The sequence below is a fragment of the Lissotriton vulgaris genome, chromosome 3_1 (assembly GCF_964263255.1).
Source record: "Lissotriton vulgaris chromosome 3_1, aLisVul1.2, whole genome shotgun sequence".
Taxonomy (NCBI): Eukaryota; Metazoa; Chordata; class Amphibia; order Caudata; family Salamandridae; genus Lissotriton; species Lissotriton vulgaris.
Genome location: NC_141689.1, coordinates 978,964,101 through 978,990,331, shown reverse-complemented (window position 1 = coordinate 978,990,331; position 26,231 = coordinate 978,964,101). Strand labels below are relative to the sequence as shown.

Sequence of the window (26,231 nt, the reverse complement as noted above, 5' to 3'; positions counted from 1 at the left end):
CCTAGTCGAGGTGACTACCACCCGGTGCCCTCCTGGTGCCACTTGACTACTGGCTAGTAGTCTCGAACTTGGTCCCCTCTGCTTTCAGGTGTCATCTCTCTTCGATCCAGGCTTGGATCCGTCGAACTTTCTTCACTGGTCGCCTGCCAGCAACTTCTTTCTTCCAGGCTCCTGGTCCGTCTACGAGGATTCCCGACGTCTTTTGAGACATATGCAGCTGCAGCCCCTGGGCTAGGTAACTTCGGCATTTCGGTGCCCCAGCATAGCCTCACTATCCAAGGGTCAGAATCCACTTTCGTTTTCCTCCTACCAGGTCGGGTTCGCCGAGAACACTAACTCTGTGAAATCTAGCTACCATAGACTTTGTCCCGCATCCCGCGTGAGAGTGCACACACTGCACCCGAGTCCCCTAGGCCTCCTAGAAGTAATCTGAAGATTCTATAGTCAAGACCTAGCAATTCCAAAGCCTATTAGTACTGTACTTACCTGCTAGTAATTTCGCATTCCACTTTCAGAGTATATGGTTTTCCGTGCCCCTCGGGCATTTGTATATACTGTGCTAACTTAAGTATTTTCGTAAGAGTTTTGTTTTGTGCTTAGTACCCTGTCCTCATAAAGAGTACAGGGCTGTTGTGATTCTTAATAAATATCTTGTTTATTTTCATAACACTTGTGTGGTGTCCTTTCACTGGGTATTCAAGGGGTATATGTGTGGTATAACAGCTGGCTTAACACGCCCACTCGAGTCTTTAGCCTTAGACTGCTCGTATCCACGCTACTAGGATAGCTTGTCTATAAGGTTGACTTACAACCAATCATCAATAAGGGTTGCTGGACTGATACATAGTGTTCACTAGAATAGTGAGCACTGCATATCAGGCCACCTTCTCACAAGACCCACCACCACGGGGATGGTATTGCTGGGGTATCTATTCTAAGGTAAGGAATCTATTACTAACGTGTCTCTTTCAGATGCACAAGTTACTACTTGTGTAACAATATATCTGTAAGAGACATTAGTTAGTGATAGATTCCTTACCGACCCACCCATCCTCCCCGTTCTGCGAACCGATATCTAGGGTTAAGGTCATCCCCTTTCAGGGCCCTAGTTTCTTGGCACCAGTGTCGGTTTTTGTCATGGCTCTGCGCTTCTGGCGCGGAAAAGCTGTGGCTAAGAACTGACGTCAGCACGCGGAGGCGGCGTCTAAGTACTCCGACGACATCATCACGGCGCCCACGACGCCGACGACGGACGCGGAGCCGCAGACGACGCCTACCGACGCGCAAGCGTACTGCTACGCAAAATTTTCCGGATCCATTCTGACGCCTGGGGATATTCTAAGGTAAGGAATCTATCACTAACTAATGTCTCTTACAGATATATCGTTACACAAGTAGTAACTTGTGCGTTAGGACATATCTACATGAGCAGATGTGCCTCTGTGATGTCTAGTTTGATTACTAGATATTGCAAGTGAACCATCATCATAAAAATCTTCATTTGGTCGGACAACCACAAAAGAACAGGATACATTACAATAACAAGCGCGATTTCTTGGCGCACTATCTATAGGCTCATAACTGTGCCAAATTGGAATATTTTAATCATGTATATTCAATGTGAAGCCTATTATTGATTGTACCTAATCACTTTGCGCCGACCACGCTGTTCACCACGTTCACTTGCGTCGTCACGTTCACTTTGTCATCACCTTGTCACCAAGTGTTATTTGGGTTGCTTCATGAATGTCTTTCATGTACAGTGCTGCTTTTTAACTGTGCTTCCCATTTCCAACAAATTGGTGATTAATAACCCTCTCACAAATGTACTGAGACTCCTTGTGTTTCCTTCCTTGTAATACTGATTGTATGCAATTTTCAAACTGTCTTTGACATTGATACCTAGTGGGACATTGTATCCTATATATTCTCCATACCCAGTCCCAGTTTGGTTTATGGGTTTCACTCCTGTTTTCTTTCACTTCTAGGAGTTGGCATATTAGTGTAAAATATGCCTGGCGTGTGATTGGCTGGAGCTGGCTGGTGAGCCTGGCTCCAGGAAGGCTGGATGGGTCTGCCCGGTGGTGAGTGGGAGATTAGCATGCTGATGGCTGGGGAGGAGTGTACCTGTGGCCTGAATGAGGCTGGGTTTTCCCCAGACAATGCTGGCTCCGCCCCCAGTGGTGCGACTGATGACCCAAGCCCTGCCAGTGAATAGAGAGGGTGGTTGAGGTAAACAGAGTACTCAAGGACCAGCTGCGACTGGGTCTGCCCCCACCCTGTGCCAGAACAAAGGAATGTGGTGTATAAAAATGGGGCTGTGTCCCCACAGATGCTGTTCTCTCCCAGGATCCTGAGGGGGCTGCTGCTGGGCCAGAGGACCGCCACTTGGAGTGTCTCCCAGCCAGTGTGCTGGCTCTGGGCCCAGCCTTGCCCCCTCCCTGCCTGCCTACTAGGACTTTGCTGGACTTTGTTGTCCTATAGCGCCTGGGGGCGCTGCATTTGATTGATAGCGCTGGGAGCGCTTTTCTTTCCCCTTCTAGCGCTTAAGAGCGCTTTAAATTGCCTTTTAGCGCTGAGGAGTGCTTTACTTTTGGAAGCCGGAGTCCACCCGGCGTTTGCCCCGCTGCGTGACGATTTTCGAGTCCTTTGGCAGGTGCCCGCCCTGCCAGGGACATTGCCGCCTTTGAGCGAGTGCCACCTCGCTTTACATTTCATTGACACGGGAGCCCGCTCCGTGTTGAAATCGCCGCCGCAGCCCGAGAGATCCGGCAGGGCCGCCACGCTGCCTACGGCGACCCGGAAGTCCCGCCTCCAGTCTCCCAGGGCCGCGCTGCTATTGGCTGCAGCCGCGACCCGGAAGGCAGGCACAAGACGCCCGGACGAGGGCAGGCCCGGCGAGTCTCCCTTCTGCTTTCCCCGGTCTGGGGAAGCCTAGGAGTTCCTCGAGAGCAGCCCCTGCTGAGGAGCCACACCGGGACCAGAGAGGAGTTCCCCCGCCAAGGAGCAGCGCCAGAGAGTCCTCGCCGTCCCGGTGAGTGCGCAGTAGCTGTGAGAGAAGGGAGGGGGCGCCGGGGCACATTGCCGGTGCCCGCCCCTCCCCCCTGGTGAACGGCTCGTGGGGGCCTTACCTGGTGTAGAGCCGGTCGAGGCTCTTGGAGCATTGGCATTTGTCTGAGTCCCCCGTGAGGGACTCCAACACCCCGTGGTCATTAGCGATCTCGAGTCCCCAGAGGGGGGACTCCATCATCGGGGGCAGTGTGTCTCGAGCCCTGCAAGGCTCCAACGATGGCCACTCTTGTGTAGAGCCCTGGGAGAGCTCAGGGGACATTTCATCAGTGTTAGAGCCGCGAAGGCTCCCCGGGGGCATGGTTAATTAGGAGCCCTGAGGCTTCAGGGCCCCATTGTTGCTTTAGAGCCCCAGAGAGGCTCAGGGGCAGTGATCTGTGTTGAGAGCCCAGCGAGGCTCCCAGAGGGGACAACCAGCTGTCCAGAACCTGCGAGGCTCCCCCATCGCCTTTGGCCCCATCATTGTTCTTTCAGCTGCCCAGCACTTCGTGGGCAGCTGCCACGTTTAGGCTGGTGTACATTTGGCTTATTACAGCCTGTCCTGACTCTGAGACACAGGGCGTCCTAGCCCCAACAAGGCCAGAGGGCCTAGGGACTGCCACAGGTGGTGGCTAATGTGATTTTTGCGCTATTGTGTTGTCCTGCAAGTCTGAATGTATTGTTGATGCATCATGTGCCTTGTTCCTTACACCGCTGAACGTGCGTTGATGCGTCATGTGTTCCTTACACCGCTGAATGTATAGTTGATACATCATGTGTTTTGTCCCCAGGTCTATACCCCTAAATGTATGGTGATACTTAGGTGGTTGTTTTTCTCCTAGTACAGGTGGTACTAGCGAGGTCCTGGTTACCAGTAGTTACTGGTTGTGTGCTAAAGTGATTTTACATACTATATTCTATGTTCTAAGTGCTAATTCTACCTAGTGCTAAGTTCTAAAAGTGCTGATTCCTGACAGTGGTCCAGGTGGCCCTGTCTTGTACATATCCCCTGTAAATTCTGCCCGTGCCTGTTGGCACATTGTAAAGTGTGTGTTTTTATCTAATGTGTTTTGGTGTAATACAAAGGCTATTTTTTATATAAAACCTTGTGTGGAGTTTCCTTTGTGGTGGGCCTTGGGTGTTGTTGCTGGGGTGCGTGCGCAAATACTTAACTCATATCGCCTCCAAGTTTAGCCTTGCTGCTCGCGCCACGTTACCCAGAGGGTGAGCAGGGGTTATCTTGGCGTGTAACTCCCTTGCCCTGACTTGGGAGTGGTGGTCTCTGACTGACTTTGGCGCAAGCCCTGGCCAGCCAGGGATCCCATTTCTAACAAGAGGCCTCTGGTCTCTGGTGGAGTCCCGGCTCATATCAATCTTTTGGAGCTTCAGGCGATCCGACTTGCACTGAAGACATTCTTTCCCTCTGTCCGGGGGAAGTGTAGTGCAGGTGTTCACGGACAACACCACCGCCATGTGGTATTGCAACAAGCTGGGCAGGGTGGGGTCCTGGACCCTATGTCAGAAGGGTCTGCGCCTCTGGACATGGCTGGAACATCAAGGCATTACCCTGGTGATTCAACACCTGGCATGTTCTCTGAACGCCAGGGTCAGACGAACTCAGCCCCCGGTGCTTGATGGATCACGAATGGCGTCTGAACTCGGACGTAGCACAAGGTCTCTTTCTGCAGTGGAGAGAGCCTTGGTTAGATCTATTCACCACCGAAGAGAACGCGTAATGTCGTCAATTCTGCGTATTGGAATTTCCAAGGCGGAACTCGCTCAGCGACGCTTTTCGTCGCGAGTGGAGCTGCGGTCTGTTGAATGCCTTTCCGCCTATACCACTTCTGCCCAGAGTGCTGAAGAAGATCAGGCGCGACCAGGCCCAAGTCATTCTTGTGGCTCCGGATTGGGCACAAAGATACTGGTATCCCGAGCTACTCCTTCTTTCTTGCTAAAGGTTGTCACGCCCTTCCACATCGGGCAGACCATCACTTTGCCCACTTTTTTTCCGCCTCCACATCCTTCGAAAGAGAAAGAGAGGCTCCACTGTCTGGACTCAAAACGTGCACTCTCGTTCTATCTGAAGCGCATACAACAGTTCCGGGTGGATGACCAGCTCTTTGTTGGCTACGTCGGCGCCAAAAAAAGGTTGGGCTGTGCACATGCGGACCATCTCTCGGTGGGTCGCTCTCTGCATCAAAGCATGTTACTCATTGGCTAAGAAGGAGCCTCCCGTGGGGCTGCGTTCCCATTCCACCAGGGCAACGGCTGCCACTACTGCCTTGGGACACAGCGTTCCCTTGCAAGACAGTTGTCAGGCAGCTACGTGGGCCTCGCTGCACACGTTTCCCAAGCATAACTGCCTTGACAGTCAAGCCCGGAGATTCTGCTTCTTTGGCCGTTCTGTGCTCCGTGACTTTCTGTTGTAATCTGGTTCGCAGACCCACCACCGGGGTTGATATTGCTGGGGTATCTATTCTAACGTAAGGAATCTATCACTAAGGTGTCTCTTTCAGATGCACAAGTTACTACTTGTGTAACAATATATCTGTAAGAGACATTAGTTAGTGATAGATTCCTTACCACCCCACCCGCCCTCCCCGTTCTGCGACCTGATTTCTAGGGTTAAGGACATCCCTTTCAGGGCCCTAGTTTCTTGGCACCAGTGGTCTGTTTTCAGCATTGCACTGTGTTTCTGGCGCGGAACGTCATGTACCGAACTGACGTCAGCACGCAGGGTTGGCGCCTTAGTAGTCTCCGTGATGTCATCTCGGCACATACGACGCCAGCAACGGACACGGAGCCGCACGACGCCACCTACTGCCGCGCAGAGGTACTGCTAGCAAAGCTTTCCGGATCCAGTCTGACGCCTGGGGATATTCTAAGGTAGGTTATCTATCACCAACTAATGTCTCTTACAGATATTTCGTTACACAAGTAGTAACTTGTGCGTTTGGCCCCCCATAGGCTCCTATGTACTTTCCTATGCTACTTACCTGTTTTTGAAGTATTTACTTGGGTGTATTAGATATCTCTGCATTGGTGATATACCAAGTTAGTGCCTAGTGTGTGCTAATAAATACCAAGTATTTATATACCCACCTGGTGTGGTTCTTTTTTTATGTGTAAGCTTTTTGACTGGCTATAGTTGTAAAGGCACCTGAATTACATCCTCCTGAACAAGCATTAGCTGCTCTCCACAGATACCCCTTGAGAGCTTTGATTTTCAGGGACCTAAACACTATTGCTAAGGCTTTCCTGTACTCCATGCACAGTGACTCACCATAGGTGGATGGTAGGAGGCTGACCTAGTATATGGGGCCCACTTATTTAAGTGATGCACCTTGCACTAATCCAGGGAATCATTAGGGGGATTTTAGTGGTCGCTGTGGAGAGCATTCATCAGGCTTATCTTAAAAGAGTGTTAAGCAGCTTGTTTTACCAGTTTAATCATGTATTGTAGGTTAAACGAAAAAGAACCACGCAGTGTATAAGAGAGGCACATGAGGTGCGGATCCGTCACAGACATTATCCGATGACCGGATCCACAGGGCTTGAATCCGGTTTTACGGTGGGACTTCTCGATGCACCAGGAGTCCAAGACACAGGAAAAAAATCCAAACAAAAGTTTATAGAAAAGGTTAGCCAAAGATGGTTTAAGGGGTAGCTCTCTTCAGATCTGCGCATATGCTAGTGCGGAAAAAGAAAGAACTGACGGCAGCGCACCCGGGCATCATTCATATAGGTCCCGAAATGTCATTTTTGGCATGCACAATGCCAACAATGGACGTTGCGCCACCTACCGAGGCGCACAGGTACTGCTGATCAAATATTTCAGCATCCAGACTGATGCCTGGGGAAATTCAAGAGGTAAGTAATCTACAACTAGAGCATGTCTCTCCCAGATACATTGTTACAGAAGAAAAGTAATATATTTGTTAAATGAAAAAGAACCACACAGCGTATATATGTAAAAATATGTCTATTTGTTATGCAACACTCACTAACACATTGGTATGTCTCCTACCTCGAGATATCAATAGAAATACACAACAATGCTTCAATTGCAAATAAGGTAAGTAGCACAAAATACAGTGGTCTCCAGGGGAGACTAAACCATACACCAAAAAAGTGGAATGAGAACTGCGGCCAAAGTTGGTACTTGGACCAGAAGACTTAGAGGAGCTGGGGACAAAAGGAACCACTCAACGTAAGTACCCAGGAACCCCACAGAGGCTATGTGTGGACTGGATACACAGCTGTGTGCTCAATAGAAGGCTATGGGAAAGTTGCAGTTGCAGTTTTTAAGAAGTACCCTTCCCGGTGGACCCGAAGAAACCCAGTGGAAGACAGAAGGCTGGTGAGGCACCTCACCTTTGGATGCCCCAGGAACTAGGATACCTACTCCAGGGTAGCCGGGTGCATTGGTGGGAAGTAATTTTGGAAACCACCATAGACCACAGTGGTGGACTTTGAAGAAGATGTTGCTGGAGACAACTATGCAAGAATCTGGTGGAATCCAAGGGTGGATTCTTGAAGTAGAAACCTGTAATCAGAGGAGACAGAGTCTGTAACTGGGAGGTGACCAGGAGGCATGGAAGAGCAATGCCCAGCGATGTCGGACGAGTCGGAAGTGTTGACAGTGACCTTGGCGCTAAAGCTGTAAGGTCCAGGCAACGCTGAGGCAGACCAGGAGCCGTGCACAAGCTGTGCCATGTCAGATGTCGGTGACTAGGTGGTCGGTGTCCAGCGGGAGCAACAGGCCTTGGTAGTCGCAACTGGTGTGTAAAACAAAGAAGAAGCAACGTTGGGACCAGCAAGGTCCACAGGACTCACCAACAGCACAGCAAGAGAGTCAGAGCAGGCCCCGAGCAGGCAAGGGAGCCTACTGAAGCAGTAAAAAAACCTCCAGAGGACCCACAGGCCAAAGGCGCAGGAGTCGCCAGAGTACCTCGAGAAGCTCACCAAGAAGGAAGGCCCACGGTGCAGAGGATGTGGTGAAGACGCTGTACTTGGTAGGAAGTGATGCTGGAGGCTGGAGCTTCTAGTAGCCCGAAGATCTCTGTAGTGCAGAGCCAACAAGCAGCGGCAAGTCGTCGCGGTGCACAGGGGTTCAGTCCCAGCAGTTCAGACGAGGGATACTGGCCTCAAAATTGCAGAGAGGACAGGTCAGGCCTCAAGGGAGTTGCAGAACCACCACCTGTGGTGATGAGCCTTTTGAAATCCGTGGCACGTCAAGAGCAGCAGATCGGTCAGCTTTGTTGGGTTGCCTGCAGATGCAAAGGAGTGACTCCTTCACTCTAAGGGAGATTACTTCAGGTGTCCTTGATGCCCACAGGTTCTATTGAAGATCCTGGAAGAAGCACAGAAACAGACGACAAAGACGACTTGAAGAACAGCGAGAACAGGAGCAGTTGAAGTCCAACGAAGTCCAAGTGTCCAGACAGTCGAAAAGTGACAGGGTTTCAGGCTTGAGTCTTGACCCATGAACAGTGAGACCAGGAGCAGCAGGAGTCTTCCTTGATGCAGTCTTGGTTCCAGGTGATGTCCAAATATCCAGATGGTCATGATTTCAGGCATGAGTCTTTACCCACGAAAATTCTGAAGTGCCACCCACAGGTAAGTCCTTAAGTACCCTAGGGAAAGGGTTGGAACAACTATGGGGTCCCTCCCAGAGGAGGTACCAGGCAGAGGGGAAGATAATCCCATGTTCTTTGTCCTGTTTCCCACCAGAGCAGGACCCAAAGGCTCCCTGAACTGGTGCAAACTAAAGTATGCAAGGAGGGCAGCAAATGTGCCTTTTAAAGCAGTCTGGTTGTCCTGGCAAGCGCCCCCATTCCAGCCCAATACACCAAGTCCTGTCTGGGAGATGGGTCACACCTCCCTGTGACAGGAAACCTATTGTTCTACCTTCCCTTACTCGATCTTGGCTCATCTGCAGGAGTGCAGAATCATGTCTGTGGTCGGCAGTAACACTAGCTTGCTATCAGGTTCTGAAAGGCTGCTACCAGTAGTTCAGGGGGTAGCCCAAGGGAGCCCCTGAGTGCATGGGATCATACTTCCAACAATGGATTCAGTGTTGGGGTATGATTTCAACATGTTTGACACCAAACATGACCGTTGTTCACTATATGTATTAAGATGGCTGACAACACTTACAGAGCATGGAGAATAGACTCCGGGGTTTGTAGGGGTGTCCTGCTCATACAGGAGCAGCCTGACGCTTATAACCAAGCACCCTGCCCTTACCACTGAATAGCCTGCCATAGGGGTGACTTATAGGTTTTAAGTGTAGTGACCCCAGATATAAGGAAACTCACACAGGCTGCCATTGCAGGCTTGTAGTCACAGTTTAAGTGGACTCCCGTGGGTGGTACAGTACATGCTGCAGCCCATTGGAGATCCCCGGTGTACCTATGCCTTGGGTACCTTAGTACTATATACTAGGGAGTTACAAGGGTACACCAGTAGCCAATTGTGACAGTACAGAAGTACTAACCATGATCAATTTAGGGAGAAAGCACAGTGAATGGGGTAGTGATTAGCAGGATCCCAGTCAGACTAGTCAAAAAAATACTGCCAACAGGCAAAAAGTGGGGTAACCATGCTAGAAGGATCCTACCTTCCTACATGGACACTATATACTGAGCCAACCTTATACAAAGGTACTTCAGAATCAGAGAGGCCAACATCGAGAGTGTCCCTGCTGTCATGTTTTCTCTCCCTCTCCAAGTCATCAAAGTCAAGTGATAGCTTCTAACCACAGCTACCTGCTGGCTAAAACAACTTTGCACCCGAGCCCCCCAGCCTAGCTACACGAACCAAGTGTGTCCCTATGCTACAGAGACTCTCAGGAGCAGTGCCCCCCTTTGGGTTCTGCCGGAATTTTGTCCAAATCCCCACTCGCAGCCTATCTTTTGCAGGTACCGTTGCCATTGACTTTACTGCGTAGCGCTCAAGGCTACCGACGCGACCAGCAACTCTGTACTCATCAGCTCAGGTAAAACCGAACTGCTGGTGGTTTCTTGGACCTTAGCTGCTAAGCACCTTAAGTCTCCAAAGGTATCTTCCAAAACCGTTTGCAACTATACCTTTGCAGTGTATGTTTCTCCCTTAAGATAATATTACAGGGTTCGAGCCTCATACCTTAAAACCGTTATTCGAATAAATTTTCCCTGACTGTAAAAATTCATATCTCCGAAAGTACTTACCTGATTCTGATGATCTTGGTGTATAAAATTAAATTGATATTTTTGTAAACTGTTCCCAGTTTTTCTTTCTGAGTGTGACTCTAATTTATTGACTCTGTGTACAACAAATGCTTAACACTACCCTCTGATAAGCCTTAGCAGCCCGACCACACTACCACAAATAGAGCACTTTATGATTATTAATTTAAACCTATGGGGTGTCCTTATATTGGCTCTACCACATAAAAAGCCAGCTTCCTACAGTGAGGGGTCCCAATCTGTATCAGGCGCAACTTATAAGGATGCACTTGACCTGTAGCCGGATAGTGCACCTTGTTACAGTAACACGCCAAAGATACCCATAAGTTCTGAAACAGGTGCAAGACTCACATTTTCCACCTGGTCTTAATATCGTTTTTTATTTTTACTTTAAAAAGAAAAAAATATTATTGAAATGTAAACTTGTAATCCTGTGATAAACTGCTGCTTTATGACACTTATGAGAGGTGCCAATTTTAGTGAAGCGTTAATTGTTTAATGTGTTTAGTTTACAATTGTTCCTGTGGTTAATTGTATTGTATTGATTTATTTTCCTGCTTTTAGAGCTACAGCTAGTTCTGATGAAGTGCAAAGTTTGCGACCGCCACGATTTATTCATGAAGATGGTGTCATCAGACCTTACAGACTGAGGGAGGGTTCTGGAAGTCAGATGTTACAGGTAAAATTAAGAGAATCGTAATATTTATTAAAAAATATATAATTTTCAAAGGTTTATAATAAGGTTGTGTTTTTATAAACAACTAGCTAGCTTGTTTAGGTACCTAATTTACAGTAAAATTATTTAATAAGTAAATTACAAAACTAAAATAGCACTTTAGAAGATGGTGGGAAAAATGGACATTATTTTTTAAAAGGTCAAAATGGCGATTGGCATGCATAGACAGGAAGTGAGCTGAATTTTGATGCAGAACACTTTGATTATGTGAACTGTACATTTTAATACAAAGTGTGCCCCATTCTGTAATGATCTAATAAGTCCAACGTTTTAACATTTGAATTTTTACATTTTACTTAAAAATTGATTTAAATGTTTGTCGGGTATGACATTTCTTCCATGGTAAAACCTCTTTTCAGAATTCCAGATTAACATTATGTAAATGTATGCTCTGTTGCTTAGTAACTTGTCCAACATCTATCTGATTGAATTGGGGATTGTACTGTATGCCTTTTGAGAGTTTGAATAATTGTTCTTGTTTAATATTTTTTTTACATCTACAGAAGGTTTAGGTCATATGAGCGTCATACTTCTTGCCGGTCTTTTTAAAAGGTTTAGATCTTAGTGGTCATATAGCTCAATTACTTTTATTTTACAATCTATACTCAGAGGAAGTAGGTTCTTTGTTTACAAACTCTTTTGAGAGATTTGAATGCCTATGTAAGTATAGCTTGAACATATAAAACAGATTTGTTTTCTGCGTCTTGATGATATACATTGGCTTTTGGTGGTTATTAGCTCACCGTAGATTATTTCAGCAATGTTTTCAAGTTTGATTGTTTCTTGTGTTCTGTTACCAGTGGTTTATCCAGATGATACTCTGTGTAGTGAGAAAAGGTTTCAGTTTTTGCTTTGACCAAGCTTAAACATCAGGTTTGCTTTTGCACAATTACCTAGCCTCCATGTCTCTGTTCATTATCCATGTTCTCATTGAGAAAAGTACTGTTTATATTGAGAGAATTGATAAAATAGCCCTGTATATTCCTGTCAAGTGGGAGATTCATCATCTGAGTTGAAGCTTCACACCTGTCAGACATCAGATGCAAGAATGGGCATCATAAACAAGGCCTCTTGAGCGATATATTAAATTGAGAAATTTTCAGCTTGTCCTATTTGTCCTTGGATCAACTCTGTGAATATTTTTTACTGAAGTGCATAGTTTCTGACAATAGTTTTAACAGAGGCAGACTGATTAACGCAAAACTGCAAGTTTCTTTATTTCTTTACTAACATTCATTTTATTATTTGCTAGTAGTTAACATGTCTTTCAAATGTGGAACTACTGGATATTCTGCAAAAGTCACTCTACACTGCCATTTTTTAGAAATTATAGCAGCGAATTAAGTATTGTAAAGAAAAGCATAGATTATAAAGGAGTATGCTTTGGTAAGTTAGGTCAACATTTATAAGTTAATAGATATTTGTTGGTTATTACAATCATATTTATCTCAGCACACTGAACTCTGAGGGTTCTTTTTATTAATCAATGAAATATTAAGAAAAGGCTTCTTCTTTGTTTCTTTAATGCCATTTCATAAATTAAAATAGAAGAAAAATTGAGATGAATGACTTTTCCAAACATTTAATTGTGTGTTTGGGTATTTGAGAGTTTGACTTAAACATGCAACTTTAATATCATGTGAGAGCTAGGAGTGGGTTTTTTAGTGAAGACAGAAAGAAATGGCGCTCAGGCTGATGTGTGTTGGGGTGTTAAGAATCTGGGTAGATACGGTGCTGCCAGGTTGGGGGATTTACCCGATAACCCCCAGATTTGTGTGGGTCGAAAGATCCACACTGGAAATTATGCACTGTCCTGGGCACACGTGGTGAGGGTATTACAAAGTTATTACAAATATTATCTCAGTTCAAACAAACTGGCGGTTGACACTGGCTCAACACAGTTGTTGCTCTGTGATTACATAAAAAAACATGTTTCTTCAAATCTACACTGGTGTCGACCACCGCTTTGTTTGAACTGAGATAATATTTGTAATAACTTTGTAATACCCTCACCACGTGTGTGCAGGACAGTGCATAACTTTAATATCATGGTATGCTAATCTATTCAACAGCCATTTCAGACTGGCCAAGCATATCTCCGCAGTTTGCATTGGGACAAGATGGTACAGATCCCACGGCTAGTGCTTTTCTTCTGTTGAAGGGTAGGCAATCTCTGTATGATTTAGGTGTGTATTCAAAAAGATGAGTTTAATAAAAGACAAGAGACCCAATTAGGTAGGCAAGGATCTTGGGTAACAGTTTTTTAAGGAGGACAATGGTCCTTGTTTTGAGAAAATTGGAGCAAAAAATGAATATAGAACAGAATCAACTCTATATGATTGCTATCTAGCCGGATAGTAAGATTTAATCAAGTTTATTAGTAGGTATCAAAACAAGAACACAATATACAGTGGGATACAGTCCTGTATCCAATAGCACAAAAGTAAACCAGGGAGCGACAAAGTGACAAAATACAAAAACAACACAGTCAGGCGAAACACAGAGATGCTTGTTCTAAGGTGTAAGAGATAAAACAAGCGTGATAACTAACACAGCCGTTTCGATCCCATTTACATAGTCACTGGGATCATCATCAGGACAGAAATAATGTTTGCCTGTACACGAATAAGAGTAATCAACTGATTATATGAATATAAGGAAAAATAGGGGAGAAAGGGAAAAGTATAATGATTAGTGGGGGAAGCTTCCCATTACGCATAGTGCAGGTAACGCAGTGAGTCCTATATGGAAAGAATAAAGACTAAATCATTTAGCGTTAGCGAACAGGGCGGTGAGCAGGTGTGTGAGTTCAAGATCTAGAGACATGCGGTTTTGGTTGTGCGTAGGATTTAAGGTGAAACTATGTTGGGGGTTGCAAAAAGGATAAAAACGGTAGTGAACATGCGCAGTAGTGAAATGTACATGCTGCGCTTGAACTGACCTAGGAACCGGGAGGGAAGCAGCGCTATAATTCCTGCCGATGGAAGGAATAACTTACCTGAAAAGGTAAGTCTTATGGACTGGGGTCAAGATTTGCAGGTATCACGGTCCCGCATAGGGAACCGTCAGTGCCTATGAGAGAGGATCAGGGCATTAAGTGAGCTCATGGGAGGCTGAGCTGGGTGAAAGAGGGGACCAGGAGGAGGCTTACCTATAATAGCAATTGCACTGGTGAAAAGCAGGGGTCAATAGGGAAATGTGGTGTTAAGTAGGAACACGGAGGTTCTCTGGTTGGTCCGGTTCGATGCCTGTAAGAAGGGAGCGGTAGTTTAGAGAGTTGTGGCAGTAATAAGTGCAACCTGGACAGGAGTAGTCATAGGCGGTCCTTACCTTAATAATGGCTAACGGAGCTGTGCCGATGACATGGGGTCCGTGGCAGGTGGATACAGGAATCAACTGAGAGCCGCTCGGAGGCTCACTTGTATGGCGGATGCTGGCGAAGGCACGTTGCCTGTAAAAATGGGTTAGCTGATGCATCATGGTGGGGGGCAAATGGGGGGATAATAATGGGATACGCTTGTTGCATGTGAGCGTTTCCTTAATTGATAATGGTTGAATCGGTGCCAGGAGGCAGAGGATCCAGAGACGGTGAGATGCAGTCTGGGAGGAGCTCAATGGCTCGATGTTGCAGCTGGAGAAGGCACCAGCTGAGTGAGTTTAAGTAACGCGTGAAGCCACAAGGTGGAAAAAAGGACTAGACTGTGGGCCGCGAAGGCCATCTTGGGTATGGGTGCGCGATTGGAAGTTAAAATACAAGAGAAACACATGGGATATGCGTGCGCATGTGGGTTAATTGTGATAAGAAAGCCGGGGCAGATGTAGGAAAAAGACAGTCATGGAAATAAAGGAAGTACAATAAGGATTTAAAGTGGGGACAGACAGAAGGTGTGTAAAAAGACATATTGTCATTACAATCAAAGTTGCAAATTATGTCGTTTAGTACATGAAAATGGGTTGATACTGAGCGAATTCACAGTAAATTTGTCCAATCCTCATTTCTGTTCAGTCCATTTTTTATGCTCTGGGTGCGCAAAATCCATTTTAATTCCTCTTTGTTTAGCATGTCGAATCCCTGTACACCAACACACCTCAGGTGGAAACAATGTTGATCAACGTACATAGTCTCAGTCAGAGACCTCGACCACATAATGTACCGACTATCTTTATATTACAACTGCTAGAACTGGGCCTCACAAGGAATTTTTTCACCTTCGACAATTAATTTTATCAGCAGGTTATGGGTACCTCCAAGGATACAGTTTTTGCACCAAATGTAGCCATACTGTACATGGACCATTTGGAAATATCTAGAATTTTCACCCCCCACAATCCGCAACATAAAGGACCACCTGGTCAGAGCAGCAATTCCTACCCTTAAACCAGCAGCTACTTTGACGGAACTATGGGGATTCAACCCTATCCTAGGACACGCTAAATGTAATTGCAGTGTGTGCGATTTTACTATTGAAGGAAAAGAATTTACATTTAATAATGTCAAGATCACACCAAGAAACTTTCCCAATTGTAATTCATGTTAAGTGATTTATGTGATTCAATATCCTTGGCAAAAAATCTATATAGGACAAACGACAGAAAGCCCGATTCAGGATTTGCCCATTTTACACACTTTCTTTCTGTCCCTGCTTTAAATCCTTATTGTACTTCCTTTATTTCCATGACTATCTTTCCTACACCTGCGCCGGCTTTCTTATCACGGTAAACCCACATGCGTATCCCATTGTATTTTAACTTCCAATCGCGCACCTATACCCAAGATGGCCGCCGCAGCCCACAGTCTAGTCCTTTTTTCCACCTCGCGGCTTCCCGCGTTACTTAAATTCACTCAGCTGGTGCCTTCTCCAGCTGCAACATCGAGCCATTGAGCTCCCCCCAGACTGCTTCTCACTGTCTCTGGATCCCCTGCCTGTCGGCACCGATTCAACCATTATTAATTAAGGTAACGCTCGCATGCAACAAGCGTATCCCCTCGGCATCCCCCAATTTCCCCCCCACCATGATGCATCAACGTAACCATTTTTACAGGCAACGGGCCTTCGCCTGCATCCACCATACAAGTGAGCCTCCGGGCGGCTCTCGGTTGATTCCCGTATCCACTGGCCACGGACCCAATGCCATCGGCACCACCCTGTTAGCCAATATTAAGGTAAGGACTGCCTATAACTAGTCCTGTCCAGGTTGCACCCATTACTGCCACAACTCTCTAAGCCACCGCTCCCTTCTTCCAGGCATCTAACCGGACCAACCAGAGGTCCTCCGTGTTCTTACTTAACACCACGTTCCCCTATTGACCCCCTGCTTTCCACCAGTGCAATTGCTTTTATAGGTAAGCTTCCTCCTGGCCCACTCTTTCACCCAGCTCAGCCTCCCATGAGCTCGCTTAATGCCCTGATTCTCTCTCATAGGCACTGGCGGTTCTCTATCCGGGACCGTGATACCTGCAAATCTTGACCCCAGTCCATGAGACTTACCTCTTTAGGTAATTTATTCCTTCCATCGGCAGGAATGATAGCGCTACTTCCCTCCCTGTTCCTTGATCAGTTCAAGCGCAGCGTGTACATTTCACTACTTTGCATGTTCACTACCGTTTTTATCCTTTTTACAACCTTGAACATAGTTTCACTTTTAAATCCTACGCGCAACCACAACTGTATGTCTCTGGATCTTGACCTCCCACACCTACTCACCGCCCTGTTCTCTAACGCTAAATTATTCAGTCTTTATTCTTTCCATAGAGGACTCACTGCGTTACCAGCTCTATGCGTAATGGGAAGCTTCCCTCACTAATCATTCCCTTTCTCCCCTATTTTTCCTTTTTTCCTAATATTTATATAATCAGTTGATTACTCGTATTCGTGTACAGGCAAACATTATTTCTGTCCTGATGAGGATCCCAGTGATTATGTAAATGGGATCGAAACGTTGTTGACCTGTTAAACACTGTGCACACATATTATTTATATACCATGTGTAACGGCTGTGTTAGTTATCACTCTTGTTTTCTCTCTTACACCTTAGAACAAGCATCTATGTGTTTCGCCTGACTGTGTTGTTTTTGTATTTTGTCACTTTGTCACTCTCTGGTTTACTTTTGTGCTATTGGATACAGGACTGTATCCCACTGTATATTGTGTTCTTGTTTTCATACCTACTAATAAGCTTGATTAAATCATACTATCCAGCTGGATAGCAATCATATAGAGTTGATTCTATTCTATATTTATTTTTTGCTCCAATTTTCTCATAACAAGGACCATTGTCCTCCTAAAAATTCAAAAAGATGAGTAGCATGTCTAGTGTTTAGGGATTGTGGCACACTGAGGGCTCTAGTCAGGATTGCGCACCACAGGGAGCATGTAAGTTTACCATCGGACACTTCACCAACCATTCGGCAAAGGATATACCAGGAGCAAAGTGTTCTCATTCTTGTTGCCATAAGTAGGGATGTTAAAGATAATGCCGGAGTCAAAGGTCAGAGGAATGTGGTTTATTCAGCAAGAGTGTAGCTGTGTGACTTATAGCAATAGGCTGCCTCATGCCCTTGCCTCTGCCTTGGAACAAATCTCACCCGCGCATGGCTGTGCGGCAGTAGAAGGAGTTGGTTGGATCATTTCCCAAACGTAACTTTTGAAAAATGGGTGACCTTTTAGGTGTGCCTGCGCCCTGGACTTTGTTTTTTTGTTCATGTATCCACGGTGTATACATTTCTCCACCTGTTTGCTCGACATTTCCCCCTGCATGTCTCTACAACCCGTGACCATGCAGCACTTAATATATATGGCGGTGGTCTTGGGAGCGAGAACTCTGTCAACCAGGAAGGTTAGTTGCGGTCTACTGTGTTCCATAGCCGTGGGGTGGACGGCGTCATATCCTGTCCCACTCAAAGTACCAGTTGCCAGAACCTTGTCCACTGCAAAAAAAAGGGCTGAGCTGTCACAACCTTACCCACCTCCCTCTTCAATCAATCAATCAAAGCATTTGTAGAGCACACTACTTACCCGTGAGGGTCTCAAGGAGCTAGGGGGGTGGGGGAATGCTGCTACTGTTCGAAGAGCCAGGTTTTGAGGAGTCTTCTGAAGGTCAGTAGGTCTTGGGTCTGCCGTAGGTGGATGGGGAGGGTGTTCCATGTCTTGGCGGTGAGGTGGGAGAATGATCTGCTGCCGGCGCTCACTCTTCGGATGCTGGGGACAGTGGCGAGTGCGTGGTCGGCAGAGCGGAGCTGCCGGGTGGGTGTGTAGAAGCTGAGTCAGCTGTTGAGGTACGCTGGTCCGGTGTTGTGGAGTGCTTTGTGTGCGTGGTTGAGGAGTTTGAAGGTTATCCTCTTGTTGACGGGGAGCCAGTGCAGGTCTCTCAGGTGGGGTGTGATGTGACTGCGGCGAGGGATGTCGAGGATCAAGCGTGTGAAGGCGTTCTGGATGCGTTGGAGCTGTTTCAGGAGTTTGGCCGAGACTCCTGCGTAGAGGGCGTTTCTGTAGTCCAGTCTGCTGCTGACGAGGGCCTGGGTGACCGTCCTTCTCGTTTCGGTGTGGATTCACTTGTAGATCTTGCGGAGCATGCGGAGGGTGTTGAAGCAGGAGGAAGAGACGGCGTTGACCTGCTTTGTCATGGAGAGGGTGGAGTCGAGGATGACCCCTAGGTTGCGTGCGTGCTCGGTGGGCGTTGGAGCTGTTCCTAGTGCGGTCGGCCACCAGGAGTCGTCCCAGGCCGAGGGGGTGAATCAGAGGATGAGTGCTTTGCCACGCTCAGGTTTATCAGCCTCACTAAATCGTGAATATTTGACCAAAGTGTTACATGTTTGTTAGCTAACTTCTGTCTCCAGATTCAGAATGCCACCTCATTTGGGAAGAGCTCCAACTGTGTTGTGTTTTTGTCAGGCTGCTCTTGTACCACAAGGCCGGCAACCGCTCTACACACCAGGCCAATCCCATTATGGCTACAAAACTGTTTGCCACCTGCAGCTTTGTTGAAGAGCTCGAGTTGCTCAGCAGTCACCCTGGACTTCCTCCACATTAGTGTCCCATCCATTAAAATCAGTGCGAAAGGATAGCCATAGTCAAAGATCCCTTTTCACCCTGCTTGTTAGCCTGATCCTATTGTGCTTTTTGCTGAGGCCCTTTGTCAGCCATGCCAAGCGTTTGCCGAATGTTCACCCTGCTATGATAACCCGTCCTGCAAAGTTGAGTTTGCCAAGCAGCTGCTGGCCAACCTGAAGGTCACTTTCTTTTTTCAGCTTCAGTCGACTGTTTCTCATCCAGTCGGCGACGGTCTTCATTCCGTCATGGAGGTTGGTTTTGGCAGTGTGGGGGTCTTTGGTGAGGGAGAGGATCAGCTGGGTGTCATCGGCGAAAGAGATGATGTTGAGGTTGTGCAGTCGGGCGACATGTGCGAGTGGTGCCATCTAGATGTTGAACAGCGTTGGGCGGAGGGATGAGCCCTGTGGTACGTCGCAGATGATCTAGGTGGCTTTGGGCGGAAGGTGGGGGAGGCGGACGCTTTGAGTTCTGCCGGAGAGGAAGGAGGAGGTCCAGTCCAGTGCCTTCTCTTGGATCCCGGCGTTGTGGAGGCGTGTTCGTAGTTTGCGGTGGCAGACCGTGTCAATGGCGGCTGACAGGTCCAGGAGGATGAGGGCCGTAGTTTCTCAGTTGTCTAGCAGAGTCCTGATGTGATTGGTGGCGGGGATGAGGGCAGTTTCGATGCTGTGGTTGCTGCGGAACCCGGACTAGGACTGGTCCAAGATGCTGTTCTCCTCGAGGAATCTGGTCAATTGTTTGTTGACAGCCTTCTCAATGACCTTTGCCGGGAACGGGATCAGGGAGATGGTTCGGAAGTTTTTGATGTCCTTGGGGTCCGCCTTGGGTTTCTTGAGTAAGGCATTGATCTTGGCATGCTTCCAGCTCTCTGGGAAGGTTGCTGTCTCGAAAGAGATGTTGATGGCTTTCCAGAGATGGGGTGCGATGGTCCTGACGGCTTTGTTGAAGATGTGGTGTGGGCATGGGTTTGACGGGGAACCGGAGTGGATGGAGTTCATGATCTTGATGTTGTCATCGTTGTTGATGTTGGTCCTGGAGATCAGGCGGTTGGTGTGGGTGGTGGTCTCGGTGGTTGCTTGGGCGGTCGCGGCTTTGAGGCTTTTGTGGATGTCTGCGATCTTGCGGTGGAAGAAGGTGGCCAGCGAGTCGCACAGGTCTTGTGAGGGTGGGATGTCGTTGGTATTGGAGCTGGGGTTGGAGAGTTCCTTCACGATGTTGAAGAGCTCTTTGCTGTTGTGTGCGTTGTTGTCTAGTCGGTCTTCGAAGGAGGTCCTTTTGGCGGGTCCAATGAGGTGGTGGTGTCTGCGGGTGGCGTTATTGTGGGCTGCGTAGCTTTCCGGTGTTCGTTTGCGGATCCAGTTCTTCTCTAGCTTTCTGCAGGTTTGCTTGGAGGCCTGGAGGTCTTTGGAGAACCAGCTCGCTTTTTTTCTGGTGAGGCTGTTGGAGGGTTTCTTGAGCGGGGCAAGGGTGTTAGCGCAGTCGTTGATCCACTGTCTGGGGTTGCGGCGTCTGGGTCAGTCGGGTCTGTGGGTGGGCTTCGGGCGGTAGTTAGCTGGTTTTCTGTGACTTTCCTCCAGCAGCGGCGAGGCATCAGTTGGGTACGGTGGTGTGTAGTTGGTTTCCGGAATGTGAAGTGGATGCAAGGGTGGTCCGTCCAGTGGAGTTCGGTGATGTGGTTGAAGAAGACGTGGGAGCTTGCTGAGAAAATGGGGCCCAGCGTGTGGCCGGTGGACTGGATCGGTGTTGCGATGAGTTGTCTGAGTCCGAGGTTTGCAAGGTTGTCGATCAGGGTGGAAGAGTTGAAGTCGCTCTTGTTCTCGAGGTGGAAGTTCAAGTGCCCTAGGAGGATGTAGTCCGTGGAGGCGAGGGCGTGTGTGCTGACGAAGTCGGCGATGGAGTCGCGGAACTGTGGTCGGGGTCCGGGGGGTCTGTAGACGATGGTTCCTCTGAGGGTGGTGTTGGGGTCGGTGTGGATCTAGAAGCGCAGGTGTTCGGCGGTGCTGAGGGTGTCATCGATGTATGTCGAGATTTTGAGAGTGTTCCTGTGACTATTATGGCTATGTTAGTGCTCAATTGGCAACCCACTAAATGCCGTTGTAGATCTAACAGCTTATGGCGCTTTGCCACGCTCAGGTTTATCAGCCTCACTAAATCGTGAATATTTGACCAAAGTGTTACTTGTTTGTTAGCTAACTTCTGTCTCCAGATTCAGAATGCCACCTCAATTGGGAAGAGCTCCAACTGTGTTGTGTTTTTGTCAGGCCGCTCTTGTACCACAAGGCCGGCAACCGCTCTACACACCAGGCCAATCCCATTATGGCTACAAAACTGTTTGCCACCTGCAGCTTTGTTGAAGAGCTCGAGTTGCTCAGCAGTCACCCTGGACTTCCTCCACATTAGTGTCCCATCCATTAAAATCAGTGCGAAAGGATAGCCATAGTCAAAGATCCCTTTTCACCCTGCTTGTTAGCCTGATCCTATTGTGCTTTTTGCTGAGGCCCTTTGTCAGCCATGCCAAGCGTTTGGCGAATGGTCACCCTGCTATGATAACCCGTCCTGCAAAGTTGAGTTTGCCAAGCAGCTGCTGGCCAACCTGAAGGTCACTTTCTTTTTGCCCAGGAAGTCCTCAATCGTTTGCCTTAAGTCTGCTATTTCTGGTGCTGGCAGCCATTATACACCGTCTCCAGAGTTCATCTCTATACCTACGAAGGTCAAACGTGATGATGGACCTTCAGTCTTGTGCCAGTGGCCTACCAAAGTGATAAACTGACCTAGGAATGTGGTACACTGTGTAGAATCTGGGTCCCCTATGAAAAGGAAGTCATCAAGCTGGAAACCTAGCAAATGATAACTATCTGGGTGCACCAGGAGGAGGCAGAAGGCAGATGTAATGTGTGCCTTGGCCATGGGTTCCCCTCTTCAGGCATCCCTCTGCTTATCCACCACTTCATCCAGTGTGGAATAGAACACCGAACATAGTTCTTCGTTCAGCCTGTCGTTCACTGACTCTCCCAGCGGGTATAAGAGGTGGTAGATACATCTAAACCGACCCTATTTTTTCTTTGGGACCCCATGAGAGTAGAGCCAAGAAACTTGTTTGAGGGAGGGTGCTCAAAAGGGCTTGCTGCACGGCCTACCTGGCGTTCTTTGGCCACCTTACACCTGCGCAAACCTCCATATTCTCCTCAACCGACTTGAGGTTCCGACTGAGGTGCCCTGTCTGGGGGCCACTGTATGGAATAGGGAAACCTTCACTGAAGCTTCTTGCCAACAGCTGTGCATCATCCTCTTTGTGATATTTGCTGAGTGATCCTGTGAGCTGCGTATTACGTATGGGATGGGAGCTCAGCCTTCAACCCTCTCACTTTCTACACCTTCAGTTAGCGAGCCCCACTAGTACTTTTGGGGAGGACTTTTTTTCTCCCTACCTATTATTCCTTTCTTGCGCTCAATAGCTGGTTGATATCCGCCACAATTTTTGCAGGTGTGTGTCAATTTGCATGCCCGGCCCCACTTCCATCACCCTTCTCAAACTTCAAGCAAATGATTGCTTGGTACTTGACAGAGCTCCCTCCAGAGTAAGGTTTACGTCACCTGCCCTGCTGCGACCACTCCTGCTTTTTCTTTTCCCCGTAGGTCCGACAAGTGTACTCCTATGTGTCCACCCCTTTGCTCGATGCTACCTAGTTGTGGGTGAAGCCCATGACATCCTGGTAATTCCAGTCAGTTATGGACCATACCTGCATCTTGGCCCTAAAACCTTTATCATACCACAGCCAGGCCTCTTCCTGTTATTTACACTGGGCCTCATGGCACTTTTGGCTCATACAGGAACGGTGCAGTTGTAATCTGGGGGAAATTTTCAACACATACACAAGCCAGTGTTCTAAATGCGTGAAGCCACTTGTCAATTGGCCTTTAGATTCTTGGCCTGCACCTCTCCTTTTTATTTTCCTCTCTGTTATCCTGTGCGACTAAATTCAGATCCACCTGCTACCTCTGATGCTGCAAGCCCTGTTTCTGCATGAGGGGTATCTAGTACTACTGCGTTTGCCCCTGCTGGTCCCCCCTGCACCCGTTCCTGCTCCCAACTGCTCCTGCACCACTTGCTTGTGCAAATAGTCGGGCCATATAGTGGCATCTGGCAAGTTGCGCGGTGGGCCTGACGGGGGTCATATCCTCCAACATCTTGACATGGCCACCAATGGAGGACTACAACCGTTGAGCAAAACTGTGTGAGCGCATTCTGCCACTTACGCTTTTGCTGCTGCAGTCATTGCCTCTGCTGTGGGTTGATGCCACTCACCTGACTGTGCAAAATTCCGGGTATTGCTGTTGAGTTGGCATTTGAGTGGTGGAGTTGACTATTCCCACTTGCATCCCATCATTGGCTTTCTCATATGGTGCGCCTGGATGCGCTGCTGGGTGTTCATGAACACCTAAACCTGCTTCATCGGCCCCTCTTGTGATGCTGTATCGCCTTATAGGGTCTCACCATATGCCACTGGAGAATTATCTGCCCTGCTAGTGGTCTACATCGCCATGCTGGCTCTATCTGTCTCCAGGGCCCTAGCGAACTCTTACATGCTGGCTGCTCACGCTAGCGCTCTTTCCATTGGCTGATGACATAGTGAGAGTGTGGCCTGGCAGAGAAGCAGACTTGGTAAGTGGTACAAAGCAGGGGTTTATGGGAATAGTGAGGCAGTTCTCATAAAAGGAGTTAGGGATTGGTGATACGGTTCTTCCTACAAGGGATTATGGGAGATGTAATCCGCTTTCCTTCTTTGTTATCCTGGTGGAGTGGACTTGAATGGGTCGCTATATTTCCCCTTCTGTGGCTGGTTTGACAGTCAGCTTGTTGATGGACATGACCATGGGGAAAGAAAACAAAAACAAGAGTGGTCAGGAAGGGGTTTCCCCTTCCTTCTAATGTCGCGGGTAGGCCAAGGGAGTGTAAGGGAAAACCACCACTACCGTCACCAGTGTTCGCTAGTGCTCTCAAATGTGCACAGGTAAGCTCGTTCTGGGGCTAGGGGTTCTCTCCCTTTCCACCCCCACCCTTCTGTTCACCACCGGTATGCCCCACTGCCAACCCAAGGCGTCCTCGTACCTTGTTCAGCCACGACCCTCCTGGGCCGTGGCGGGAGTCTCCGCGTTGCCAGGTAGGGTCTGGATGCCCGTCTGTTCTCCTGTCCGCTTTCTCCTCCTCCCTGGAAGTTTCCTCGATGAAGGGTGATTCCTCGTTCTCCCGAGCTAGTCCCACGACGTTCCAAGGCAGCACTTCAAAAGTCCTCACGAGCGTCTCCTCCTCCCTTTCACGAGACGGTTCCAACGAACAACAACCAGCTCCGGCGTCTTCCGTCTTCAAGCCTTGAAACTCATGTGACCTCGTCATATGACCTGGCCAGCCGAGGGATTTAAAGGGATAGAAGTCCCCGGGGAAGGTCTGAAAATACAGAAGGGAAGAGGTAGAACAATGAGGGGAAAAATTTTCTGTCGGGCCTCCAGGGATTGTGCGTCCTCACAGAGAGCCTATCTCCTTTTGCTGCGGGTCACCGTTCCTATTACATGCGCATGGGCTGAATATGTCTGCTTGGATGAACTGTCACTGCTGCTAGACCTCCAGCTGGCCTCCGAACTTCACAGCCTCCTGCTCCCCCACTCCTTCTTATCCCTTCTTTCACCAGACCTCAAGCTGTTGCTGGAGCTCCCCGGATACTCTTGTCTGTGCCGCCTTGCTCCCCTTTTCCACCTTAAGGGCCTGCAGGCATCCTGCTCACTGACGCTCCAATCCTCACATCAGCACCGGCTCATCCTCCTTTGCCTCCTTGAGTGTGTGCAAGCAACCACCTCATTGTCCATAACGCTTGCGTTTCTGTGGACCACTCACCGGGAGCGCATCTTCTCTGCATGCTCTATGCCTGGTCTTCCCACCTCCTTTCTTCCCTCTGGGGTCACCACAAGCAGTTGTCAATAAGCCACTCACAACTGAGCTGCCCAGACACTTCCTTAATTTGAGTGAACAGGTGGCTCAGGGCTTCACCCAGTGATGCTGGTGCAGCCCCTTGCAGCCGGGGTGTTCTTTCCAGCGTCACCATTTGGCCTCGGGTAGTTGAAGGGGCTATGCCATGTACAAGGCCATCCCCACCATCTTCTCTGAAGCGGGCAGGCTAAGGGTGTGGTCTCTTTGCTGCTGAACCGCCCGTCCCTGTGTCTGCTGCTATTCTCCTCCGCTTCGCTCTTCGCTCCCCGAGCATGTAATTGCTGCCATGACCAGTGTTGGTTGCGGGGAACCAGGGTCTCACTTAATCAATGTTCATGTGGCTTGTCGCTCTGCCAGTGGCAATCAGGGCTTAGCGGTGGTGGAGTCTGATACACGCTATAAGTGACAGCGTGGTGTCTATATAGGTGCCACCACAGCACACCAACACCAGTTCTTTTCTTCTGCACCGCACACAGATCCCCCAGTCTTTTTTGACTTTTTGTCAAGACTTTTTTGAGACCATGTCACTTGGTGTATCGGGATGTCTGCTAAGCTGGTTTCAAAACATGTGGCATCTATCATCGACAGATGTCAGTGACAGACCCACATTTGGAGATCTTCTGGTGCTTGGAGCGTGACAACCCCAAGACCCAAGTTCCAGGCTACCTTCCTCTGCTTTCAAAAGAGCCCCCTGCTATTTACCCTTGGAACACAATTTTTTTGGTGATGGTGGCAATCACACAACTGATGTCCTTCAGTCTCCTCCGGAACTTAATTGGGTGTCTGACCTTGGTTCTTCCCCATCCCCTGGCCTATTTCTCCTCCTCGCCGAGCTTTGGAGGCTAGCTCAGCTTTTGCTGAGCTTTTGTGGAGAGTTGCTGTGGTTCTGAGGCTGTAGCTTCCTGCTGTGGAGGTGGCCATTGATCCCCTACTTGGGGTGCTTCATCAGGGCCAGATGGGAACTGAACCTGGGCTAACCCTTTCCAAGGGCCTCAGTGGGCCTGTCTATAGCTCATAGGCATCCTACTGCCCATGGAGACCTGCTCTGCCTTTCCTGTCAGCCTACTATGCGCAGCATTGTGGTTCCGGCTGCTACAGCCTCTCCCGGTATCAGCGCCATGCCTGACACTACACCAGACAGGGAGTCTTAAAGTCTAGATGCTCTTGGTCGATATCCCTTTTCTACC

General features: G+C 48.3%; 1 protein-coding gene across 4 annotated transcripts in view; it reads left to right on the top strand.

Moving 5' to 3' along the window:
* Window positions 1–26,231, top strand: part of VPS13A (vacuolar protein sorting 13 homolog A) — a 2,146,181-nt gene that overhangs the window by 1,974,895 nt on the left and 145,055 nt on the right. For all 4 annotated transcript variants that reach the window (XM_086961343.1, XM_086961342.1, XM_086961345.1 and 1 more), the window contains one exon: window positions 10,842–10,956. In XM_086961343.1, the coding sequence (XP_086817469.1) occupies window positions 10,842–10,956 (115 nt within the window). The remainder of the gene's footprint in view (window positions 1–10,841; window positions 10,957–26,231) is intronic.